The sequence below is a fragment of the Marmota flaviventris genome, chromosome X (genome assembly GCF_047511675.1).
Source record: "Marmota flaviventris isolate mMarFla1 chromosome X, mMarFla1.hap1, whole genome shotgun sequence".
NCBI lineage: Eukaryota > Metazoa > Chordata > Mammalia > Rodentia > Sciuridae > Marmota > Marmota flaviventris.
In genome coordinates this window covers 130,742,171-130,764,462 of record NC_092518.1, presented here as the reverse complement: position 1 = coordinate 130,764,462, position 22,292 = coordinate 130,742,171, and the positions used below count along the sequence as shown (strand labels likewise).

Here is a 22,292-nt window from a genome sequence, read left to right as displayed (position 1 = left end):
TACACAGTCACATTCCTCAAAATAGAGTGTTAGGTTTTAGTTAATGTATTTATTACAGCAGGTCTTTAGTCATTTTTTTTTTTTGCCATGAAAATGTTTTCATCAAATTTCACAAAATCCTTTAAGCCATTAGTATTAGCTTTCTTCTTTGTATGGAGTGACACTTTGTTAATTTATGAAATATTTACAGCGTTTACAAAAAGCAAGAGAATGTCTAATAAAATTGCTTATACTTACAAAATTCATACATTATACCACTATATTTGAGATGTCTTATTTTGTAGACCAATTAAGCTATGACATAAAATAATTTACAAAGATATATTTAATCTCTCTTAATTCATTGAAAACAAAACCATATTAGGTATAAATAGTCCTTTACAAATCATTGTAAAACTTATTGTTTTATCTCTAGCTTTAGCTTTTACAAATATACTTACTAAATGAATTAGTTCATATATCAAATAGAACTGTGCATTTAAAATTTTACTTAATACAATAAAACAAAACAAAACAAAAAAACCTGAAAAAGCAAACTTCCCGGTACTTCAAGTAAAAATTTGTAGAACCAGTTTTTATGCACACTTGCGGGGAGGGAAACCCAACACCATTTAAACCAAAATACATAAACATAATACTTTGAAGAATACGCTCAACAAATGTACATCTGGGGCATTTATCTCAAAGAATGATGCTCTAGTAGTAGCTTATATATCCAAGATGGTGAACCTACATTTTGGCAGATAAGCTGCATTTACTAGAGCCACGTTTGCTGAAATATTCACCTAAAGCAGCAGAATGCACCTGGCATCCTTAAATAGAGTTCTATATAGGATTTTCCACAACTTGAAAACCATTTCAGAATTTTAGGCAAGCTCATGAAAGAATTTAGAAAATAGAACTGGCAAAGTAAAGGAAAAATCAAATCATATTTAATGGGCCCCACTAGTTTTTTAAATATAAAAATACACTTCTCTTGAAAATTAGGGGAAAACCTTTAATATTTCAAAATTTCAAAATAAGGAAAAACTCATCTACATAGCTATTTCTTCTTAATTCACCATTTATGATGATATAAAAGTTGGCAATTATTTAAACACCTTACTTTTGAATAATGCTGCGGAAGCTGAGCTCAATTTGGTTTTGGCAGTATACCCATCTTTCATATTTGGATTCATTTTGGATAATCCAAAGCAACTATTCTAAGCAGTCTGAGGAAAATCCATTTCACAAATCTCTCTCTCTCTCTGACTGAAATAATGTTGTCTCAATTTTTAATACATATTCTATATGTATCTTATGTATCAAAAATACATATTGTATATGTAGCATTTCTATAAAGGTAAATTAAATTTAAATTTTATCTTTCAAAAACTGCTTTTTAAAGGTGTCAGCATTTTCCAGATTTTCCTCCTCTTGGCTTTCTTCTGATTGCCATGTAGACACTGTAGTTTCTTGTAATATGTATTCTAGAAGGCACATATTCAAGAGTTTAAGATAATGTTAGTTTAAGTTCTACCTGGAGGCAAATATTTAAATCTACTTTGTACAGATGCCCAAAATGAAAGTCAACTAATTCCTTTATTCAGAGCTCAAAGGCAGTGCCAGCAGGGTTCCCCCTCAGAAGTGAGTCTGCACATGGGACATCATTTGTGAAGGACTGGACGGTGATGTTGGGGGATCAGAAAGCTTGGCAGAATTGGCAAGCTGCAATTCCTCAAGCCGCTTTATGTAATCATCACGTAAGGCCAAGAGCTCCATGTAACGCTGCTCCACTGGATTTGGCTGCTGGAGAGAACCACACACATTAGTTATGCATTAGGCTGGCTACAGCACAAAAACTCATCTGCCTACACATCTGCCACAGCCACTGCCTTCTGAAGAAACCCTTATCTCAAGGGTTAACATACATGTGTACTTGACTTAAATGCTGCACCATTCACACATGCCAACAAGTAAACCAGAATCCTAAAAACACCCAGCTATTCACCACCATCACCAAGAAATAACTAATATACATATCTCCTCACACATGCATTGGCATTTTAAAAAATATCAACTTGGACAAAGCTCTGGTCTGCCATGTTGCTTGTCCCAGACCCACTGTCCTCTTTTGTTCTGAATGATAACTATTTTCCTTCTTGAATGTGCCTGCCTTCCTGTGCTGGTTTGTGACACTTTTCCTCTAAGTGAGCATCTAGATATAAGATGCAGCAGGCATTACTTTATACTTATCAAAGGTTACATCACTGGTATTACTGTGTATTTATCAATTAACATTCTGATCCAACATTGTTTTTTTTCTTTCTTTTTTTTTTTTGTTTTGGTGCTGGTGTTTGAACCCAGGGGTGCTTAGCCACTAAGCCACATCCCCAACTCCTTTTTTATATTTTACATAGAGACAGGGTCTTGCTGAGTTGATTAGGGCCTTGCTAAGTTGCTGAAGCTGGCTTTGAACTCTTGATCCTCCTGCCTCAGCCTCCAGGGCTGCTGAGATTTCAGGTATGTGTCATTGCACCTGGCCAACATTGTGTTTTTTTAATTCAAACTTTATTGAGTCCCTTGGAAGGAATAAACCAGTAGATCTATCCCACTGCTATGCTAAGGATTATCAGTGATTTAGAGGGCTCTTCAGTAGTACACATGATGCACATAAACAATTGTTTTTCTAAGGAATCTTTCTAGGTGTGGGATTGATGAGAAATAGAGTATGGTCTCCTCAACTTCATTGCCCTCAAGGTGCGGATATCACTTCTTCCTTTTGTCAGTGATGCCTGGCAGTTCCTATAGCTCAGTTTCCCCATCAGAACTTGGGAGCATAAGATTATTTTTTTGCCAACATGGGGAACAGAGCATGGTGTGTCATGATAGTTGAGTGGGTTTGCCTTGCTCTGCTCCACTATCTTTCCACTTGCTTATTGCCCGTGTTAATTAACAGCTCTGATGCTCCCCAGCAAAGCTGTGAATCCTGTTTGTCTCTTACCAGCTGTGTACCTTAACATTCTGTGTGCTGTCAACCTACCTATAAAATGGGGATTAAAAATAGTATGGTCTTCCAGCATTGTTGTGAAAGTGAAGTCAGTTAAATAAAGTCTGTTTTGCTACATTTTCTTTAGTGAGCAAATAGGGGATCATGCTCATATAAAGGCAGAAGTCATGCTGAAGCATAATGTGATTCTCCCCAGCCTGAGCATTTTTGAAACTTTTGTTCTGAGCTATAAATCACACACAACGCACAAATCTTAAAATTTTCAGCACAATGATTTCTATACAAGTATATACCTAGGTAATCAGTATCTAGGTCAAGGTATACAACAGAAAAGCTTCCCACAAAGTTAATGTTTTCAAGCAATTGGAAGCAAGCTTTATAGAAGGCTTGAGCAACATAAGAACACATTAAGAAAAAGCCCCCAAAGTCTCTCAAGTACCTTTCTTTAGCATGTGTATTGGCTTCCAGAATTGCCCTACATTCCACTGCATTGAACTATGTGCTGAAGCTGTGAGCACCAATGAGAAATCTGTGAAACTCATGCAGTGACAAAGAAGGCTGAGGAGAGCAGTCTCTAGGAGCAACATGCCTGCTCCAGGCCCTGCATACAGAGAAGCAAGCTTGGGCCTTGGGGGCTTAAGACTGCTATTAGTGTCCTGTAGCTGCCCTAACAAATTGATACAAATGTGAGAGCCTTAAAACAACAGAAATTGAGTCTATCATTGTTTTACAGGGCAGAAACCAAAAAATCAAGGTGTCAGCAGGGCCATGTGCCCTCTGGAGGATCTTTGGGGAGAATCCTTCCCTGTCTAATCCAGCTTCTGATAGCTCCAGGGCTCATGAGAGCATCCCTATTGTTTCTGCCTCTGTCTTCTCGAGGCCTTCTCCCCTCTGTGTCTGTGTCTCAAATCTTCCCCTCTTTGTCTTATGAGAACACCATCACTGGATATAGCCCCCATGCTAAATCAAGGATGGATCTCATTTTGAGATTCTAAACTTAGTTATAACTGTAAGTACCCTAGCTCAAATAATTTCACATTCATAGTTTCCTGGTGGATATATCTATTTTAGGGTGAGGCGCCATTCAACCCACTACTGACCGCCAAAGAGTGGATCCACTCAGACTAGGTGCAAATGTAACTGCACCCACATTTCTATTGGGATTTTTACCTCCATTAGTGCTCTGATTACAAAGGTCCAGAGGTTTGCAGAGGTCTCCTCCTCCTAATCCTATTCTTCTCATAATCACTGCTATTTTTAGTCAGAGACTTTGCAATGTGAGGTTTTTCAGAAATGCATATATGGCCTTATAGTAGGAATGTTTGGTGTAGCATGCAATACCCAGTAAATGCTGCTCATTAATATCCCTCGCCCACATTACTGTGTCCAATTGAGGTCTAGATGCTGCTCTAGGTACTTGGATCAGTAAACTAAGTTTGTTTCATGGCATTTATCTTCCAGCAGGGGGAGACAGACAAGCAACAAACATAACAATCCTGTGAATTGTTAGAGAGAAAATGTTTGATGGCAATCAATACTAGGCATGAGGTGGTAGATAATCAATACTAGGGAAAAGTAGAGCAGAATAATAGAGTGGGGGAATGGATGGGCCACTAGTTACACGCTAAATTGGGTGTGCAGAGTGAGTCACACTGAAGACAAAGGTGACTTTTGGGGAAAGTCTTGGAAGAGATGAAGGAGGGAGCCAAGTATATATTGGCGTGTCTGAGGAAGAGCAGGAGCCAGTGTGGCTGAAGCACAGTGTGAAAGAAAGAGCTCTTGTTGAGGAGGCTAGGAGATCAGAGAGGGACATGAGGGTTACATAAGGCCCCAGTGGCCACTGTAAGGACTTTGGCCTTGACTTTAGGTGAGGTAAGCAGCTACCTGACCAGTTTTGAATAGAATAATGGTATACTCTGAAGTCTGCTTTACAAGGACTGCTTTGGCTGCCACTTTGAGGAGAGTCAAAGGAAGCAAGGGTAGCCTCAGGGAGTGCAGCTAGCTGCTAGAAGCCTACTGCCACCGTGTGGCCACACCAGGGTGCTGTTTAGACTCCCAATGGGCTCTCCTGACAGATTGGACCTGGGGTGTGAGAAAGAAAAGGAGTCAAGGATAACCCTAAGGTTTCTGGCTAGAACAACTAGGATGGAGTTGCTCTCAAATGAAATGGGGAAGATAGGAGGACGAGATCTTAGGGCAGGGCTTCAGGAGCTCTGGATTGTAGTTTTTGCAGTCCCAATACCATTTACTGAATGAATACTCTGTCCTTTCCCCTGAGCGCTACGAAGCAACCTTTTTACTATACCAAATCACCACATCCACATGGGTATGTTTCTGGGCACAATTTTATTCCATATAAATCTTGATGTACAGTAGGACAAGTTCTTAATTTACTCCCAAATTGTCTCAGTTATATTATTAAAGCCTCCCCTTTTCATATGAATTTAGAGTCAATTTGAGGATTAGAATTAGTTTGTGACAAGTAATTAGATAAAAAAAGAAATCAGCAGTAACGGTCATTTTTGCAGATGACATGACTGTATAATTAGAAAACCTGAGAGTAAACAGAAAAACTATTAGAAATAAAAAGATAATTCAGTCAAGTAATGGGTACAAAATGTGTGGATGCCATTAGCCTAGAGATAAACAAAAACAACTTAAAGGACATAACAATTTAAAGACAGGTGACTTTAAGTATTACACTTCAATTTTCTTTTTTGGTACAAGAGATTGAACCCAGGGGCACTAGACTGATGAACCACATACATCCCCAGCCTTATTTTGTATTTTATTTAGAGACAGGGTCTTGCTGAGTTGCTTAGGGCCTTGGTAAATTCCTGAGGCTGGGGCTATAGCTCAGTGCCAGAGCACTTTGCTTAGCATGTTTGTGAAGCACTGGGTTCGATCCTTAGCACCACATAAATATAAACAAATAAAGTAAAATATTCTGTCTATCTGCAAAAACAAAAAAAAAATTAAGGCTGGGGATGTGGCTCAGTGGTTAAGCACCCTTAGGTTATTATTATTATTATTATATTATTATTAATAAAATAATAATATTATTATTATTATTTTGGTGCTGGGTTCCCCAGCACCAAAATAATGATAATAAAGTCATTTAAAAAAAAGAGGGGCTGGGGCTGGGGTTGGGGATGTAACTCAGTCGGTAGAGTGCTTGCCTCACATGCACAAGTTCTTGGTTCAATCCCCAGAACCACAAAAAAAAAAAAAAAAAAAAAATGCTGAAGCTGGCTTTGAACTTCCGATCCTTCTGCCTCAGCCTCCCAAGCTACTGGGATTACAGGCATGTGCCACCACGCCTGGCTACGCCTCAACTTTTGACCTGGAAAATGAGTTATGAAGCAAAGTGTGCCAACTCAGCATGGTAAAGAAGACAGGCCATCAGCTAGTTATGGAAGTATTTTTAGGCTTCAAAATTCTTTCATTTTTCTTTTGAAGTCCATATGCCTTTTAACTTTCTAACTGAATTATTATTTTAGTATTTTCTAACTGAAAATACTATATAGGTCAGTCTATTAATATCTGACTGCTCCTGTTCTCATCCTTTAGTTACCACTACAAAATTTGAATGCGTCCAATGGAACCCTGATTAACAGCTACATAGAATGCAGTCGTTCCTAAAGCACAGTATGAGGCTCCATTGGAGCTTAAATTCCAGGTTTATGTGACAAATGCAAACTTTTACTTTTGCCATGAATAATTTTCTCATATCAAAAGTATCAAATCTTCTTATTGATAGCTCATCAAATGGAAGCACTGGGCTTTCCATAAGCTCTGCTGAGTTGCATGTCACAGCAGGGTTGGTGGATTTTGCTTTTAAAGACATAATAACCCTGTCTTTGTCAAAGTTAACAGCTAGGGAAAGGCTGTATATTATTTTGTGTCTTTTCAATGCTGATAGTACACCATTGTGCTGTGACTATTTTAGGTGTCCACTAATTATTGGTATACCTTCTGGGTCACACAATCAAATAATGATTTAATTTTCAAGTGCTTAAGTACGTTCTTATACGTTTATATTATATAATTTCAAAAGTCATGTAATTTTACTTTGATCTATTTCTGTATGCAATAATGTTCTACATAAGCAGATCTTTAAGAAAATCTGAGGTTCTTAATTGATACCTCTATTATCAAATTCATCCTTGTGCATTATAATCATCAGCTTATGTTACTGGCTACCCCCGCTAACCCGAGGGGGTTCTTGGGGGTAGGGACCACCTCTTCCTAATCTCTGTAATACCACAGTGCCTGACACATAGGAATATTCAATACTGGGTGGATGAAAATATATATTACGTGCCTGAGGACATCAAGATGTATGTAGGATACTTCACATTCAGAAAATTACATAGAGGGGACATTTTCATTTTTGAGTAAATGTCAATGGAACATAATATAAAGCAATGATTGTCTCTAAGTAAAAACCTCTACCAGAACATGAGCAATTCTAGCTGGCCCAGTTCCATTTTACTAAACCCTATGAAATAAAGGGGATGAATATATTATAGAAATTCTTCTAATGATATGCCTTCAAAATTGATCTTTCAGAAAGAGGAAAAAAATAGCACCCCAAAACCAAACTTGACTTGTCATACAATTATTATCATTACCTTTCTGTAGTGAGAAATGAATTGCTCTAAATTTCTTAAATTTCAAGAATTTTTCCAAGTACAAATAGATCAAAGAAGACTTTGTACAGAAACTGCCAATACTTTGTAACTGCCAATAATTTTTTTTAAAAAGCCATGACAAATATAGAAAAGGCTTATTTTATAGGACAAACACAGTGCTCATTGATTTAAAAAAGTAATAGGAAAGGAACATGTTCTCTGAACCAGCAGTTAGAACCCTGGAAAAAAATCCCATTTACCCTTTATTTGATATTCTAAACTCCAGAGCTACTGCTAAGTAAATTCCCTCAATGTACTTCTCAAATCCCAGACCAAACAAGTCAGTGTTCTCAAGCCCTGGAACCTGTCACTTTTCAAAAGTATACACATTTCAACCATCACCAAACTGCAAAAGCCTATCATGCAGTGGCAGAGAACTTGAAACAAGGGTGTGTCTCCCCAGTAAGAAGGGAGAGCACGGGCTGGTATGTGGCTAGTGTTTGAGTGGAATGAGCAACCTGGTATGTGGCTAGTGTTTGAGTGGAATGAGCAACCTGAGAGACACGGCAGTTGGCAGTCGCTGGCCAGCTCCTAGCAGGGTTAAAGATTGTGCTTGTGCTAGGCTGCACTGGAGAACAGGTAGTGGACCATTCTAACCCCAAGAAAAAGTGCAGACCTTTACCAAGAGCCATCACAAACACTGAGTATTTATAATGCTTAGAACAAATCAGTAAGTGAAGGTTTTCTGAGCCTCTACAAACAGGCTTTTTTTTTTTTTTCTGTGGATTTGGGATGGAGTGGGAGAATGGAAAGCCTAAATAAATGTCTTTAATAAAAATATATAGCATTTCCCTTCAAACATCCTTATTTCTATTTTATGATTGACAAATGGCCAGCTGAATTTCCTATCCACTGGCAGACCCAGTATCTTTATTTTAGAAGTAGAGGCCCTCAGGAAAAAGCACTCTGGTGACAGCTGACCTAGTACAGACACTTGAACCACAGGACACAAAACGTTTTGTTACTTTGACAGGATCATTCAAGTCTAGTCAATTTAAAGAAGTTTCTAATCATGTGTGTATATGTGTTGTGTACCCACTTCAAGTGAGTAAAGGAAACCCCTGGCTGTGAAAACTCAGGGATGTTCTGGAGCTTTATATTGCCTTACATTAGAGCAAAAAAGTTACAACATTCACATTGGCAGAGGAATTTAATTGCAACATCCATGGTTTAGTAATTATATACAAATTAAACTGTATTTTAAAACAAGTGTTTTTTTTTCCCTTCATAATTATAACATTATTTAATCTCAAAGTAAACATTTGGTTTCCAAGTATGTCTTTTAATAGTGCTACTTCACTTACTTGTTGCTTGATTCTGGGGTTCCATCTAATGTAGTAATTTACCCAGAGTTCCAAGTGACGCATGCTGGCAACTGGATATAAAACTCGATTGATTTCTTTTGTGTAGAAGGGGTTTTTGAATTTTTCTTTGTTGACATTGATTAGTGACCATAAAGAAACTGTTCTTTCTGTAACTTTCTAGAAGAGAGAGAAAGCAGACAGCCTAAGTAAACACGTACACAATCACAGAAACCATTTTGTAGCCCATGACAATCCAGTTCAGCATCAACTTGAATCACACATTTACATTATCCCCATAATAGCTCAAAAAGCGTCAAGGGCCAGTGAGTGCTCACAGCCACTTACAGACATTTGCATACATAATGGCCTGGCTTGAGAGCCACTATTTCTGCCAGAAGACAGGGGTGCAGGATGCTGCACCATTAAATGCAATTCACTGACCTAAGAAGACTATTCCTGGCTAGGTAAAACATTTATGAACAGATGGGCAGTACACTCTTTTTAATTCAGTGAAAAGAAAAATAATCCTAAGATCCCACTGGCTTTTAAAATTTTTGTGTTTGTTAGAACTACAAAATCCTTAACCTATGTCTACTTGACAGCAGGCATTTAGACATTAAGTCATTTTTATTATAATCAATCATCCAGATGCTTAATCCACATCATATTGACATGCAGACATTTGAAAACATCTGGATAACTGATCACAATGTCTTCACTTTTTAACCTGGTATTCATTATCTTATAAAAATTTTCATAGCTTTTTACCAAAATTTGACCATCAGTTTGGGGACACAATGAAGCTGGCAAATTAAAAATTTAAGAATTAAATTACCAACAGTAAATTTTTAAACAGTTTTTAGTAATGACTTCAAATAAGGGAGAAGAAATAAACTAAACCTAAAAACTAAAAAGAACACCCCTAAAATAAGTGACTAAAGGTTCCTTGGTATAGGTATTTCATTAATATGAATGATAATAATGATAGCATCACTTTGCCTTCTTCTGAATCTACCTAAAACTTCAATTGCATGTTTCTGGTACCAAAATGTATATTGCTTTGTGTTTATTTGAATTTTGTTTTTATTTTTATATATGCACAAAGCTTAAAAAGCTATATACGGGCTGGAGATATATCTCAGTTGGTAGAGTGCTTGTCTCCCATGCACAAGGCCCTGGGTTCAATCTCCAGCAGCCCCCACACACATAGTTTGACAGTGTTGATATAAATAAAAGTCTCACACATTTATGTAGAAGCAATTATATTTTTTCTCAGCTTTATTAAGGTATACTTGGCAAATATAAATTGTTTCTACTTAGGTTATGCAATTTATATATGATTTTAAATTTTTTAATATTTAATTTTTTGTCATAGTTGGACACAATACCTTTATTTATTTATTTTTATTTGGTGGTGAGGATTGAACCCAGGGCCTCGCATGTGCTAGGTGAGCACTGTACTGCTGAGCCACAACCCGAGCCCCTTGAGTTTTAATTTTTTAAATTTATATTTTTGAGACAGGATCTCACTATGTTGCCCAGACTGGCCCTGAACTCCTAGATTCAAGTGATGTGCCTGAGCCTCCCAAACTACTGGGACTACAGGTATGCACCAACTTTCCCAACCAACATAATATTTTGATTTGTGTACATTGTGAAATAATCACCACAATCAAGCTAATTACATATAGGTCACCTAACACAGTTACCATTTTTCTGTGGTGAGAACACTTGAGATCTACCCAATTAACCAATTTCAAGTCTATAATATGCCATTATTAACTCTAGTTACCAAGCTGCACATTAGGTCTCTAGTACTACTCATCTCTTAACTGAAGGTTTACACCTTTTGAACAATATCTCCTCTTCTCCCCTACCCACCTTGAGCCCTTGGTAATTATCCTTCCATTCTCTGTTACTATGGGTTCAACATTTGTTTAGATTCCATACAGAAAAAAGATCGTACAGTATTTTTTTTCTGTGCCTGGTTTATTTCACCCCAGCATAATGTCCTCCAGTTTCATTCATGTTATTGCAAATGGTAGGATTTCATTCTGTTTTATGGTTGAATAGTATTCCATTGTGTATATGTACCACATTTTCGTCATCCATTCATCCATTGATGGATACTGAGGTTGTTTCCATTTCTTGGCTATTAGGAATCGTGGTGCCTGAACACGGGAATACAGATGTCTTTGACATATTAATTTAATTTATTTTCAATATATACTTCATAATGGGATTTCTGGATTATACAGTAGTTCTATTTTTATTTTTTTAAAAAATTAATCTTTACATTTTAACTGACACATAAAATTGTACATATTTATGGGGTTCCATGTGATGTCTTGATATACATGTATAATATATCACCCTTGAGATCCCCTCTGCCTTTTTCTATTTAGGCTTATTGTTACTGTGGAGTGCATACATTTCAGTTGCTTCCAGAGAAATAGTATAGTATGGGAGGCACTCTTGCAGCTGTGTGTATCCAAGAATATTTCTGTTCTACCTTCAAATTTTGTTGACAGTTTGGTAGCTATAGAAAGCTAGGTTTAAGCCACTTTCTTTTAGAATTCTGAATGCAATGCTCTATGCGGTTTCTAACTTCCAATGCTGCTGTTGAATAATCCAAAGTCTTCCTGATTTCTGTTTCTTTGCAAACACAGGTTGAGTATCACTTATCCAAAATGCCTAGGACTGGATTTATTTTGGATTTAGGATTTTTTCCAGATTTTTGGAATATTTGCATATACATACTAAGGTAAGTTTTAGAGATGGGATCCAAGTCTAAACATGAAATTCATTATGTTTCTTATATACCAAATACACAAAAATTAAAAGTAATTTTGTACAATATTTTAATGTGCCCATGTTTTGACTATGGCCAGTTACATGAAAATAGATATGAAATTTTCATTTTGTCTGAGAGAAAAGCTGTGGGATCTTTGTCCTTGGTGATCAGAAATGTCACTAAGATGTGCTTTAGTATAGGTCTCTTTTCATCCACCCCGTTTGGCACTTGGTGAGCCTTTAAAATGACTTATCTATTTCAATTCTTTGAAATAGTCTTAAATTATTATTTAAGTTAAACTTTCTTGTCTCTGGATTTCCTATTTTCTCTTTTTCCCCTGTTTTTCCTATTATTTGGATATTGGACCTTCAAGACTAATCTTTTTTTTTTCTTTTCATTTCTTTTCTATTTTTCCTGTTTTTATTTCCTATTTTCTGAGAGTTTTTTTTTTTCAACTTCCTTTTCTACCTCTTCTTGGTTTTTCATTTCTGTTGATACCATGGCTTTTTTGTTTTGTTTTGTTTTGTTCGTGGGGTGTTAACTAGGGATTGAACCTGGGGTTGCTTAACCACTGAGCCACATCCCCAACTCTTTTTATTCTTTATTTTGAGACAGGGTCTCATTAAGTTGCTCAGGGCCTTGCTAAGTTGCTGAGGTTGTTCTTGAATTTGCAGTCCTCCTGCCTCAGCTTCTCAAGTTGCTAGTGTTATAGGCATGCCTCACCATGCCTGGCTGGTATCATGTTTTTAATTTCAAAGTTCTTTTCTGATCTCTAAATGTTATTTCCAGATACTATCTCCTTATTTTCTGATGTTAATATTTTTCTTATTCTTCTGAGGATATCAGATAGTAGCTTCTTCTCTGTTTCCCTTCCTCTGTTATTTTTTCCAAGTTGTTTTTCTGGGAAAACTTAGTTTTCCCAGAGATAATTTTTTAAACTGACGTAAAATTCACATACCATAAAATAAAACATTTTAAAACTATAGAAATCAGTGGCTTTTAGTTCATTCACAATGTCATGCAGCTATCACCTCTATCAATTTCCAAAACATTTTCCCATTACCACAAATGGAAAGCCCATACCCACGAAACAGGCACTCCCTATGCTCCCCTGCCTCTAGCCTCTAATGTGCTTTCTGTCCCTATGGGTTTATCTATTCTGGAAATTCCACACACATGGAATTGTATTTTATGTAATCTTTTGCATCAGGTTTCTTTTTCTTAGAACAATGATTTCAAGGTCCATCCTAATTGTGATATGAATATTTCCTTCACTTTTATGGCTGAATAATATTATAATAATATTATCATATGGATAGACCACATTTTGTTTTATTCATTCATCCTGACAGATATTTGGGCTGTTAACATTCTATTGTAAATATATACATGTGTAGTTTTGGTTTCAACCCCTATTTTCAGTTCCTTAGAGTATATACCTAGGAGTGAAATTACTGGGTCAGATGATAATTCTGTATTTCCCTTTTTGAGGAATCACCAGTTTTTCATAACAGCTGAGCATTTTCCACCCCAATTAGCAATTTAGGAGGGATCCATTGTCTCACCATCCTCACCAACAGAGATGGCTCTTTGGTGCTCCCATCTGAATGATGAAGACCTGGTTCCAGAACACTGGGAGGGAGTGAGGGAAGAGAGGTGGGGCTATCACACTGCAGCACCCTCTTCAAGCACCCTCTCTTGGCAGGAAACCTCTGCCAGAGTCCTTAGTTCCAGAGAGGAATGGAGGGAATTTGTTTAGCTTATTCTAAACAGCTCTTCAAGGTATCTTCCTCCTTCACCCCAGATACTTACCTGGAAGAGTTCAACCTGGAGTTGTCCAGGGTTCATGCTATTCAAAGTGGCTTGGTTCTTGGCTTCTCTACTGTTGGTGTGAGATCTTGGTTTTCTGAAGCTAAATTATTAATCACTTATCTATGGGTTTTCCAGCTTTTAAAAGTTTGTTGCTATGTCTCTTTCTTTCCCCTATTATTACAAGGTTTATGACCTTTATAATACAATTCATTTCATCAACATTATCATGGATTTTGGGAGGGAAAACCTGCATGGCTTTAAAGTCATTCCTACTTTTTGTGGGCAAAGTCAGCATCTCACAAACTCTCATATTCTTCTTGATATATGGCAGACTAGATACATCTTGGCAAACCTTTACAGAAAGATTAGCATTTTTACTCACCTGTCTTTCTCGAGCAGATTCACAGTTGAATAGGAAAGTACCGAATCGGCAACTGTATAGATGATCCAAAATTGTAATCAAAAACTGTTCATTGAATTCAAAAGCTGTAGGGAACTAGACAAAAACAAATAAGCAAGCGAGGCATGAATGGCTGAGACTAATATTTTATAGAACCAAAAAGACCTATGGTAGGAAGGACCAAATGCTGCCACACTGTAGGGTTCTGAGAAGGACAGCAGGGCCTGCACTTTACACAGAACTGAGAAATTTCAATATGTATCAAGTAAAGGGAGAAGATGAAAAGGTGTCAAGAGTTTCATTTTCTGGATTTTACTTGAATTCTTTAAGGCATTACACGTTAGCAGACATGCCTACATCTAAATGCCCATATAGAATGAATATAATAGACAGTTACATTGATCTTCCACTAATAGAGATAATGCAGATAAAATTTAAACTTGAAAACTTTATTATGGGGGATTCCAGACATATGAATAGTAGTCATAATAATAAAATGAACCCCTGCATAGGCATCACTTGGATTCAACAATTATTCACACATGGCTAATTTTATTTCATCTTTATCTTGTCCTGCATATTTTGGGGGTAAAACCCAGATATTATATAACACAATATTCAATTTAAACATTAAGTTGACTGTGTTTTTTTTTTAAGAAAGAGAGAGAGACAGAGAGAGAGAGAGAGAGAGAGAGAGAGAGAATTTTAATATTTATTTTTTAGTTTTCGGCAGACACAACATCTTTGTTTGTATGTGGTGCTGAGGATCGAACCCGGGCCGCACGCACGCCAGGCGAGCGTGCTACCGCTTGAGCCACATCCCCAGCCCTTGACTGTGTTTTAATCTCATATATTCCTTACCTGTTTTGACATCTGCCATACACAATCAATAAACTGAAGAAAAATAGGAGATCGGTCAGCATCAGCGTGGTTTTTATCACCATGACCTATTCTCTGAAACGAATTGGTGAAGATGACTTGTTTAATTCATGGGTATAAAACTGAGAAAGCATATAAGCCACAAAATCTGACTATACAATTCAGCAATCTTCCTTCTAAATGCCAAGTTTATCATAGTTAATAGTATATATTTATGTGAAAATATAGATAAATAATAGAAGGTTTTGTAATAATGGAAATTAGATATATAAACTATAAAATACCACTAAAATTGGTGAAACATCATAATCCTATGTTATTACTACAATTATTCTATATAACTACAGTTTTGTAGGAGTTACGGACAGCTATAGATAGAACACAGGACTGGATTACCCTGAGCAGTGTGGTACAAGACATTTAACATAGTTATTTCTGTCATAAAGGGATTAAGTTCAAAGTTTCAAGGCTTGAAATCATATCCCCAAAATGTGATCATTAGAATTAAAACTTCTTTTGCTCTTAAAGATGAAACCAGCAACTTCACAATGCATTCACTTGTTAAATCACAATATTTTCTACTTGAAGATGTTATTCATACATTCATACTACTGATAAAATGTGGCTGAAGGTTAGACATGGTGGCACATGCCTGTAATCCCAGTGGCTCAGGAGGCTGAGGCAGGGGGATCACGAGTTCAAAGCCAGCCTCAGGAATGGCGAGGCCCTAAGCAACTCAGTGAGACCCTGTCTCTAAATAAAATACAAAATAGGGCTGGGATGTGGCTCAGTGGTCAAGTGCCCCTGAGTTCAATCCACAAGTATCAGGAAAAAAAAAAGTGATGTCTGGGTTCCCTTCCTGTGAATCAGTGGGAAGCTGGTTAAAACACTTATTCAAAGGACATCTTGAAGCAAGGCCTGAGAATATGGATTTTAAGAGATTCTCTTGATGATTTTTAAATGATATCAGAGAAGAATAATAAAAAGCCTAAACTAAAATCTGGCATTTCTATAAAACATATTTGGCCTTATTAGCTATAATATTAGTTCAGAGTAAACTGTTATCTATCTTCTCTTTTTTGTGAAATTTCAATTTAAACATTTCTATGCAGACTCTATTACTTTCAAGTGAAACTATAAAGAGTGCAGATGGATAAACATGTCTCCTAAAACAACTTTTATCAACCTACGGCATCACACATTTTGAAACCTGTAAAGTGTTTCTTTATTTGCATTTCTCAGATTTTCATTTTGGCACTGAATACGTGGCTTAGCAACTAGTGTTTCAATCCCAAATGGCAGTGATTTGATTATTTTAAAATATTAGTTTTATTGGCCAGGCATGGTATTGCTTGCTTGTAATCCCAGCAGCTTGAGAGGCTGAGGCAGGAGGATTGCAAGTTCAAAGACTGTCTCAGCAACTTAGCAAGGCCTTAAGCAAGTTAGTGAGACTCTGTCTCAAAATAAAAAATAAAAAGGGCTGTGGATGTGGCTCAGTGATTAAGTGTCCGTGGGTTCAATCCCCAGTACCCCTCCCCAAATTAGTTTCATTGTTAACTTACAGATGCAAATTTATGTCCAAAACTTATCCACTCTTTTTGTACCAGTATTTCAAAGCCTTCGATGCTCCTGTAGTAGCTATCCAACATCAGCATGGCCAGGGACGTCAGCTGAGCGGTCCTGTCCCATCCGTCACTGCAGTGCACGAGCACTGAACTCTTCCCTGAAGAAACTTTGTCTGCAACTTGAATGGCTCCTGTCAGAACAAGCTGTCAGAGAAAAATATGTGATTCAGAAGGCAGTGCTAAGATACTGCTTAAATTTAAAATATGATGTTCTAATTATATACAAAGTCCTGCTTTAAAATATCCATCAGTGTCTAGAAGAAGAGAGTGAAGAAGATGGAACACTGGGAACCAGTGGATCTGTTGATCTTGTCTGTCTACAGAGACTGCATTTGGGTGTGTCTAGATGTTTAAAAACGGAGCCATACTGCATTTTGACAGTATTTCCATGAATATGATTGTTATGTTTATCAAGGCTGCCATTACAGAGTACTAAAACTGGGTGGCTTTAACAATAGAAATTGGTTGTCTCACAGTTGTGGAGGCCGGAAGTCTGGGATCAAGGTGTAAACAGGGCCATGTTGCCCTATGCAGGAGCTTGTTGTGTGCCACTCTCCTAGCATCTGTAAGTTCCTGGGCTTGTGGCAGCATAACACAAATCTTCACCTGGCATTATTCCTGTGTGCATTCCTCTGTGTCCAAATCATCCCTTTTTATGATGACACCAATCATGTTGAAGTGGGGACTTACTCCTTAAGTCTCATCTTTTAAATCATCACAAGACTTTATCTCAAATAAGGTTGTCCTTTGAGGTACTGGGGCTCAGGACTAACATACAAATTTCATGGGCACCATTCAACCTATAATAATTATGGGATTAAATTTAATCATTGGCTAAACAGGTCTATTCTAGACTTTAAAGGCCTGATACAATGGAAATAACCTTTTGGCCTTTGAATTGACAAAATATGGACTCTTATTTGGCTCCTAAGCTGCAGAAAGAATACTTATTCAAAAAATAAATATTTAATTTAAAGATATGTGTTTTAAAGATAAAAAATTGAGACTTAAAAGAACCACTAAATTTTATGAATAATTGCTATGATGTCATTTTTTTTGATGATGCAGGTATTTAGAGACAGTATGACAAGATTCAGTAAATTAATACAATTGTGCTATCACCACCACAATCCAACTATTGTACTTCATCACCCCAAAAGTTTCCTTGTACCATGTGAGATCAATCCATGCTCCTGCCCTCAGCCCTAGACACCCACTTATTTGCTTCTTGACTCTACAGTTTTGCTTTAATAGAAATTTCATATAAATGGAATCATACACTATGCAGTCTTTGTTGTCAAGGCTCATCCATGGTGTAGCATGGATCAATGCTTCATTCCTTTTTATGGCATCTAATATTCCATGGTATGAAGAAACCACATGTTACTTTTCCTTCATCAGCTCAGAGACATTTGGTTATTTCTAGTATTTATTTATTACAAATAATGATGCTGTGAACTTTTGCAAACATGTCTATGAAAGGGCATAGCATTTTCATTTTTCTTAGTAAAATAGCTAGGAGTGTGATGATTGGACTCTATGGTAGAATATATGTGTCATTATCAAAGAAATTGACAAAGTATTTCTAAAAATAGTTGTACCATCTCACATTCTCACCAGTGTTTGAAGGTTTCATCTTTTTATGTGCTTATCAGCCATATGTATATATTTTGTCATTTTGACTTTTTTTTTCTTCGTTTGTTTGTTTGGTATTTTGTGGTACTAGAGACTGCAGTGGTGGGTATACCAGAGACTATTTCCTGTTAGACAAGCACTCTACCACTGAAGTACATGCCTAGCCCTTTTTAAATTTTATTTTGAGACAGGGTCTAAGTTGTCCTTGCTGGTCTTGAACTTCTGATCTTCCTGCTTCAGCCTCCTGAATAGCTGGGATTATAGGTGTATACTACTATGACTGGATGAAGTTGAGTTTTTAAGATTTTATGCCATAGAGGTCTCGAAATTCTAACAGCCATGCTTAGATATATATTGCTGTCATTTTAACTAATTTAAGGAAACTGAACTACTAATTTATTTAAACTAATTCAAGGAAAAGTCAGACCATGTAAAAGATCTGACATGCAGAGAATTTTAAAACAAATGTAACTTTATTATTTTTACATAAACAGTAATGAGAGATAAGTAGACAAAGTAGTGCTGAGAAGGAAAGGTTAGAGGACCTAAGTATGAGAAGCCATCAATTACTTGTACAAAACTCATTGCTTATAAAACGACTGGTGCAGTCCATTTGTTTAGGCATATTGTATTCTCCATGCAATCGTGTTTACAATTTTAATTTGAGGTAATTCTGAAAAGGGGGCTGTTGAGAAGCAATTTCAGAGAGCAACTCTCACCCCACATACTTCTCTCACAATAAAAGGGATTCAATCTCAGTTATATATATTATACACATGCCAGAGAAACTGCATTGGATGTTGTTACGCATGTCCAGCTGGACTCCCGAGAATCCTCAGATTTCCTCTTATTTCATCAGAGGACGGTGACAGTTTTTAAATTTTTTTATCCTCCTCAGTGTGGACAAAACTATAAAATCTGACAAGGATCTTTTTCATTTTCCACATTTCTGAAGTCCTAACTTCCCACCTTTATCTTTTGCAGATGGCCTTCTACCTAATTTCCTCAGGCATCTGAGCTGTTCAATGGTCCCTACTTTGAACCAGAGTAGAGCTTACCCACCTTTCCAATAACTCCTATACCTGGACTTTCTCTTTTTAAAAAGTCTTTCTACAGGGCAGGGTTGTGGCTCAGTGGTAGAGAACTTGCCTAGTATGTGTGAGGAGCTGGGTTCAATCTGCAGCACCACATAAAAATAAATAAATAAAATAAATGTACTGTGTCCATCTACAACTAAAAAATATTTTTTAAAAAGTCTTTCTACCTTCTTTACTGAAGTGATACGTAATCATGAAAAATGGAGCAAACAAAAGGATAAAGAAAATAAAAACAAACACAATCATTTTAGTCTGAAAAACTACATTTTTACATGTTGGTAGATACCTTTCTAAACTTCTCTATACACAAACATATCCCCTTGCCCCATTTTTGGCATCAGGGATTGAACCCATGGGCACTTAACCACAGAGCCACATTGCCAGCCCGTTTTATTTTTGAGACAGGGTCTAGGGCCTCACTAAATTGCTGAGGCTGGCCTCAAACTTGGGATCCTCCTGCCTCAGCCTCCGAAGCCACTGGGATTACAGGTGTGTACCACCAGGTCCAGCCCTATCTTTGCTTTATTTGGGGTTTATGAAGCATTTTTCACTTTTATATACTGAGCATTTCCTTATGTACTATATACTAGATTACATAATTTCAATGGTTATACAGTATTTAATTATATAGATAGATGTTTTCCTGCTTATTTAAGTACATTTATTTCATTTATTTATTTATTTTTATTCCTATAAACATCCTGGTATAACCATCTTTTCAGATCTGTGTGATTATTTCCTTAAAAAAAAGCCTAAAGTGAATCTTTTCTTTTGTCCACAAAACAGGCTGAAGCTTCCCGGGATTTGAAAAGTCCTTCCCCTAATCACATGATCCTCAACCCCCAACTATCTAGCTTTTTGAAAGAATAGTCTATGTTCACTATCACTATTTTTCAACTCTTGCCCCACCCCACTGCTAGACACCTATGCAGGTCTACTTCCAAAGTCATCAAGGATCTCCCTAACAAACTTTGAAGTATCACTGTTTCTTCTTGGGTCCTTTCTTGACATTCCAATACGCTCTCTTCATTCCCTAGTATCTCTCTTTTGCCTCCTACACTGAGATCTACTTCTCACCCCCTGTTCTGAATACAAATGTGATCAAGGCCCTGTTACAAGGATTCTAATCTTCTCATTCATCTTCTTCCTCAGCCTCCACACTAAAGGGCTTGACATGAGTACACTGCCTCACAGCTGATTCCCAAACCAATATGTCAGCCTTAACCTTGGAGTTCCACTTTGCATGAAAACTTGCCTATTAGACATCACCAGGGGATAACTGCCACTACCCCAAATGCACATATGCCGACCAAGGTCCTGATGAGGACTATCCTTCATCTGCAAATGGTGGCATCATTCTCTCAGCTAGGCTCACACTCTTGACATTGTCCTGCATTTCTTTAGGAGAATCACAAGTCCTTCCTTGGTGTTATGGTTTAGATAACAGGTGTCCCTCAAAAGCTCATGTGTGAGACAATCCAAGAAAGTTGAAAGGTGAAATGACTGGGTTATGAGAGCTAAATCTAATCAGCGACTTAATCCCCTGATAGGGTTTAACTTGGTGGTAACTGTGGGCAAGTAGGGTGTGGCTCAAGGAGGTGGGTCCTTGCAGGCATGCCTTTGGGGTGTGTGTGTGTGTGTGTATAGTACTAGTTGAGCAGAGCTGTCTCTCTTTCTCTGCCTCCTGGTACCATGTCCTGACCTGCCTTCCTTTGCTACATTCTTCCGCCATGGTGCCCTGCCTTACTTCAGGTCCCAAGGAATAGAATCTGCAATGGACTGAAACTTCTGAAACTGTAAGCCCCCTAATATATCTTTCCTCCTCCAATTGTTCTTGTCAGGTCTTTTGGTCCCAGTGGGGGAGGGGGAAACTGACTAAAACACTTGGCAACATCTTGAGTCTATCCCTTTTCTAGTCCCCTCATCCCTGCACTGGTCATCATTACCCCTTATCTTTGCACTATTGAAATGGTTCTGTTTTCTCTGTCTTCATGTTCTTCCCTTTCCTGTCTATTCTATAAGTAGCTACCAGAACATTTTCTTAAAGTACACTGCTATTCTCAAACCTCATGAGTCTCCCCACACTCTATGTTGACAGTCAAGGCCCATGACCAGGTCTCTGCATCCATAGAAATCCTCAATCTTGCTAACTTGAACTCAGCCATTTCTATTTCTGGATTTGGCTGTCTACTTTTTCTAGGATGCAGTCCCCTATTCCTCTTCAAGGACCAGATCCAGTCCCACTGAATTCCAAAGGGCCTGTTCCTTCCATTGACTTTGATGTGAAGGCCCATTTGGTGTGGAACACATGGTACACTAGAATAGTAGAATATTATGCTCCTCAACCACACATGAACCTCCCTAGAAGCAAGAAATATATCTTCTCCTTGTTCCCATTAACAGGGTCTGAAACAATAACCACATGATCCCCACCTCCATGTTTTTTTTTTGGTACCAGGGATTGAACCCAGGGGCACTCAACCACTGAGCCACATCCCTAGACCCTTTTCATTTTTTAAATTCAGACAGGTCATATCAAGTCACTAAGGGCCTTGCTAAATTGCTGAGGCTGGCCTTGAATTGTGACCCTCCTCTCAGTCTCTTGAGTTCCTGGAATTACACATGTGCAACACTGCATCTGGCCATATGAACCCTTTTATAAAATAAACATTTTAATTTTAGAATAGTTTTAGGGTCTGGTGATGTAGCGCAGTGATAGAGACCTTGCCTAGCAGGGCCCTGGGTTTGACCCCTAGTATCTCAAAAAAAAAAAATAATAATAAAGTAGAATAATAAATAAATAAATAGTTTTAGATGTATAGAAAACTTAGAAAGTACTATAGAAAGATAGTTTCCATATAGTCAACCCAATTTCCAGTCTTATTGACATAGTACAGTTGTTACAACTACAGTGTATCATATAATATCATATGTTTGTCACAACAACTGAACCAATATCAATACACTATTAACTTATTATTAATAAGTTTATTATTAACTTATTATTTTAAAAGTTCATATTTTATTCAGATCCTCTTAGTTTTGAACCTAATGTCCTTTTTT

At 37.3% G+C, this 22,292-nt stretch overlaps 1 protein-coding gene across 5 annotated transcripts in view; it reads right to left on the bottom strand.

Moving 5' to 3' along the window:
- Nucleotides 1-1,562: 1,562 nt before the first annotated feature.
- Mtm1 (myotubularin 1) overlaps nucleotides 1,563-22,292 on the bottom strand; it is a 98,705-nt gene continuing 77,975 nt past the window's right edge. For 4 of the 5 annotated variants that reach the window (XM_027954506.2, XM_071606341.1, XM_071606343.1 and 1 more), the window contains 5 exons: nucleotides 16,435-16,641; nucleotides 14,855-14,947; nucleotides 13,976-14,089; nucleotides 8,988-9,164; nucleotides 1,563-1,788 (listed from right to left, as the gene is read on the bottom strand). In XM_027954506.2, the coding sequence (XP_027810307.1) occupies nucleotides 1,621-1,788; nucleotides 8,988-9,164; nucleotides 13,976-14,089; nucleotides 14,855-14,947; nucleotides 16,435-16,641 (759 nt within the window). In that variant the 3' untranslated portion in view covers nucleotides 1,563-1,620. The remainder of the gene's footprint in view (nucleotides 1,789-8,987; nucleotides 9,165-13,975; nucleotides 14,090-14,854; nucleotides 14,948-16,434; nucleotides 16,642-22,292) is intronic. The other variant, XM_071606340.1, reaches the window with a different exon arrangement.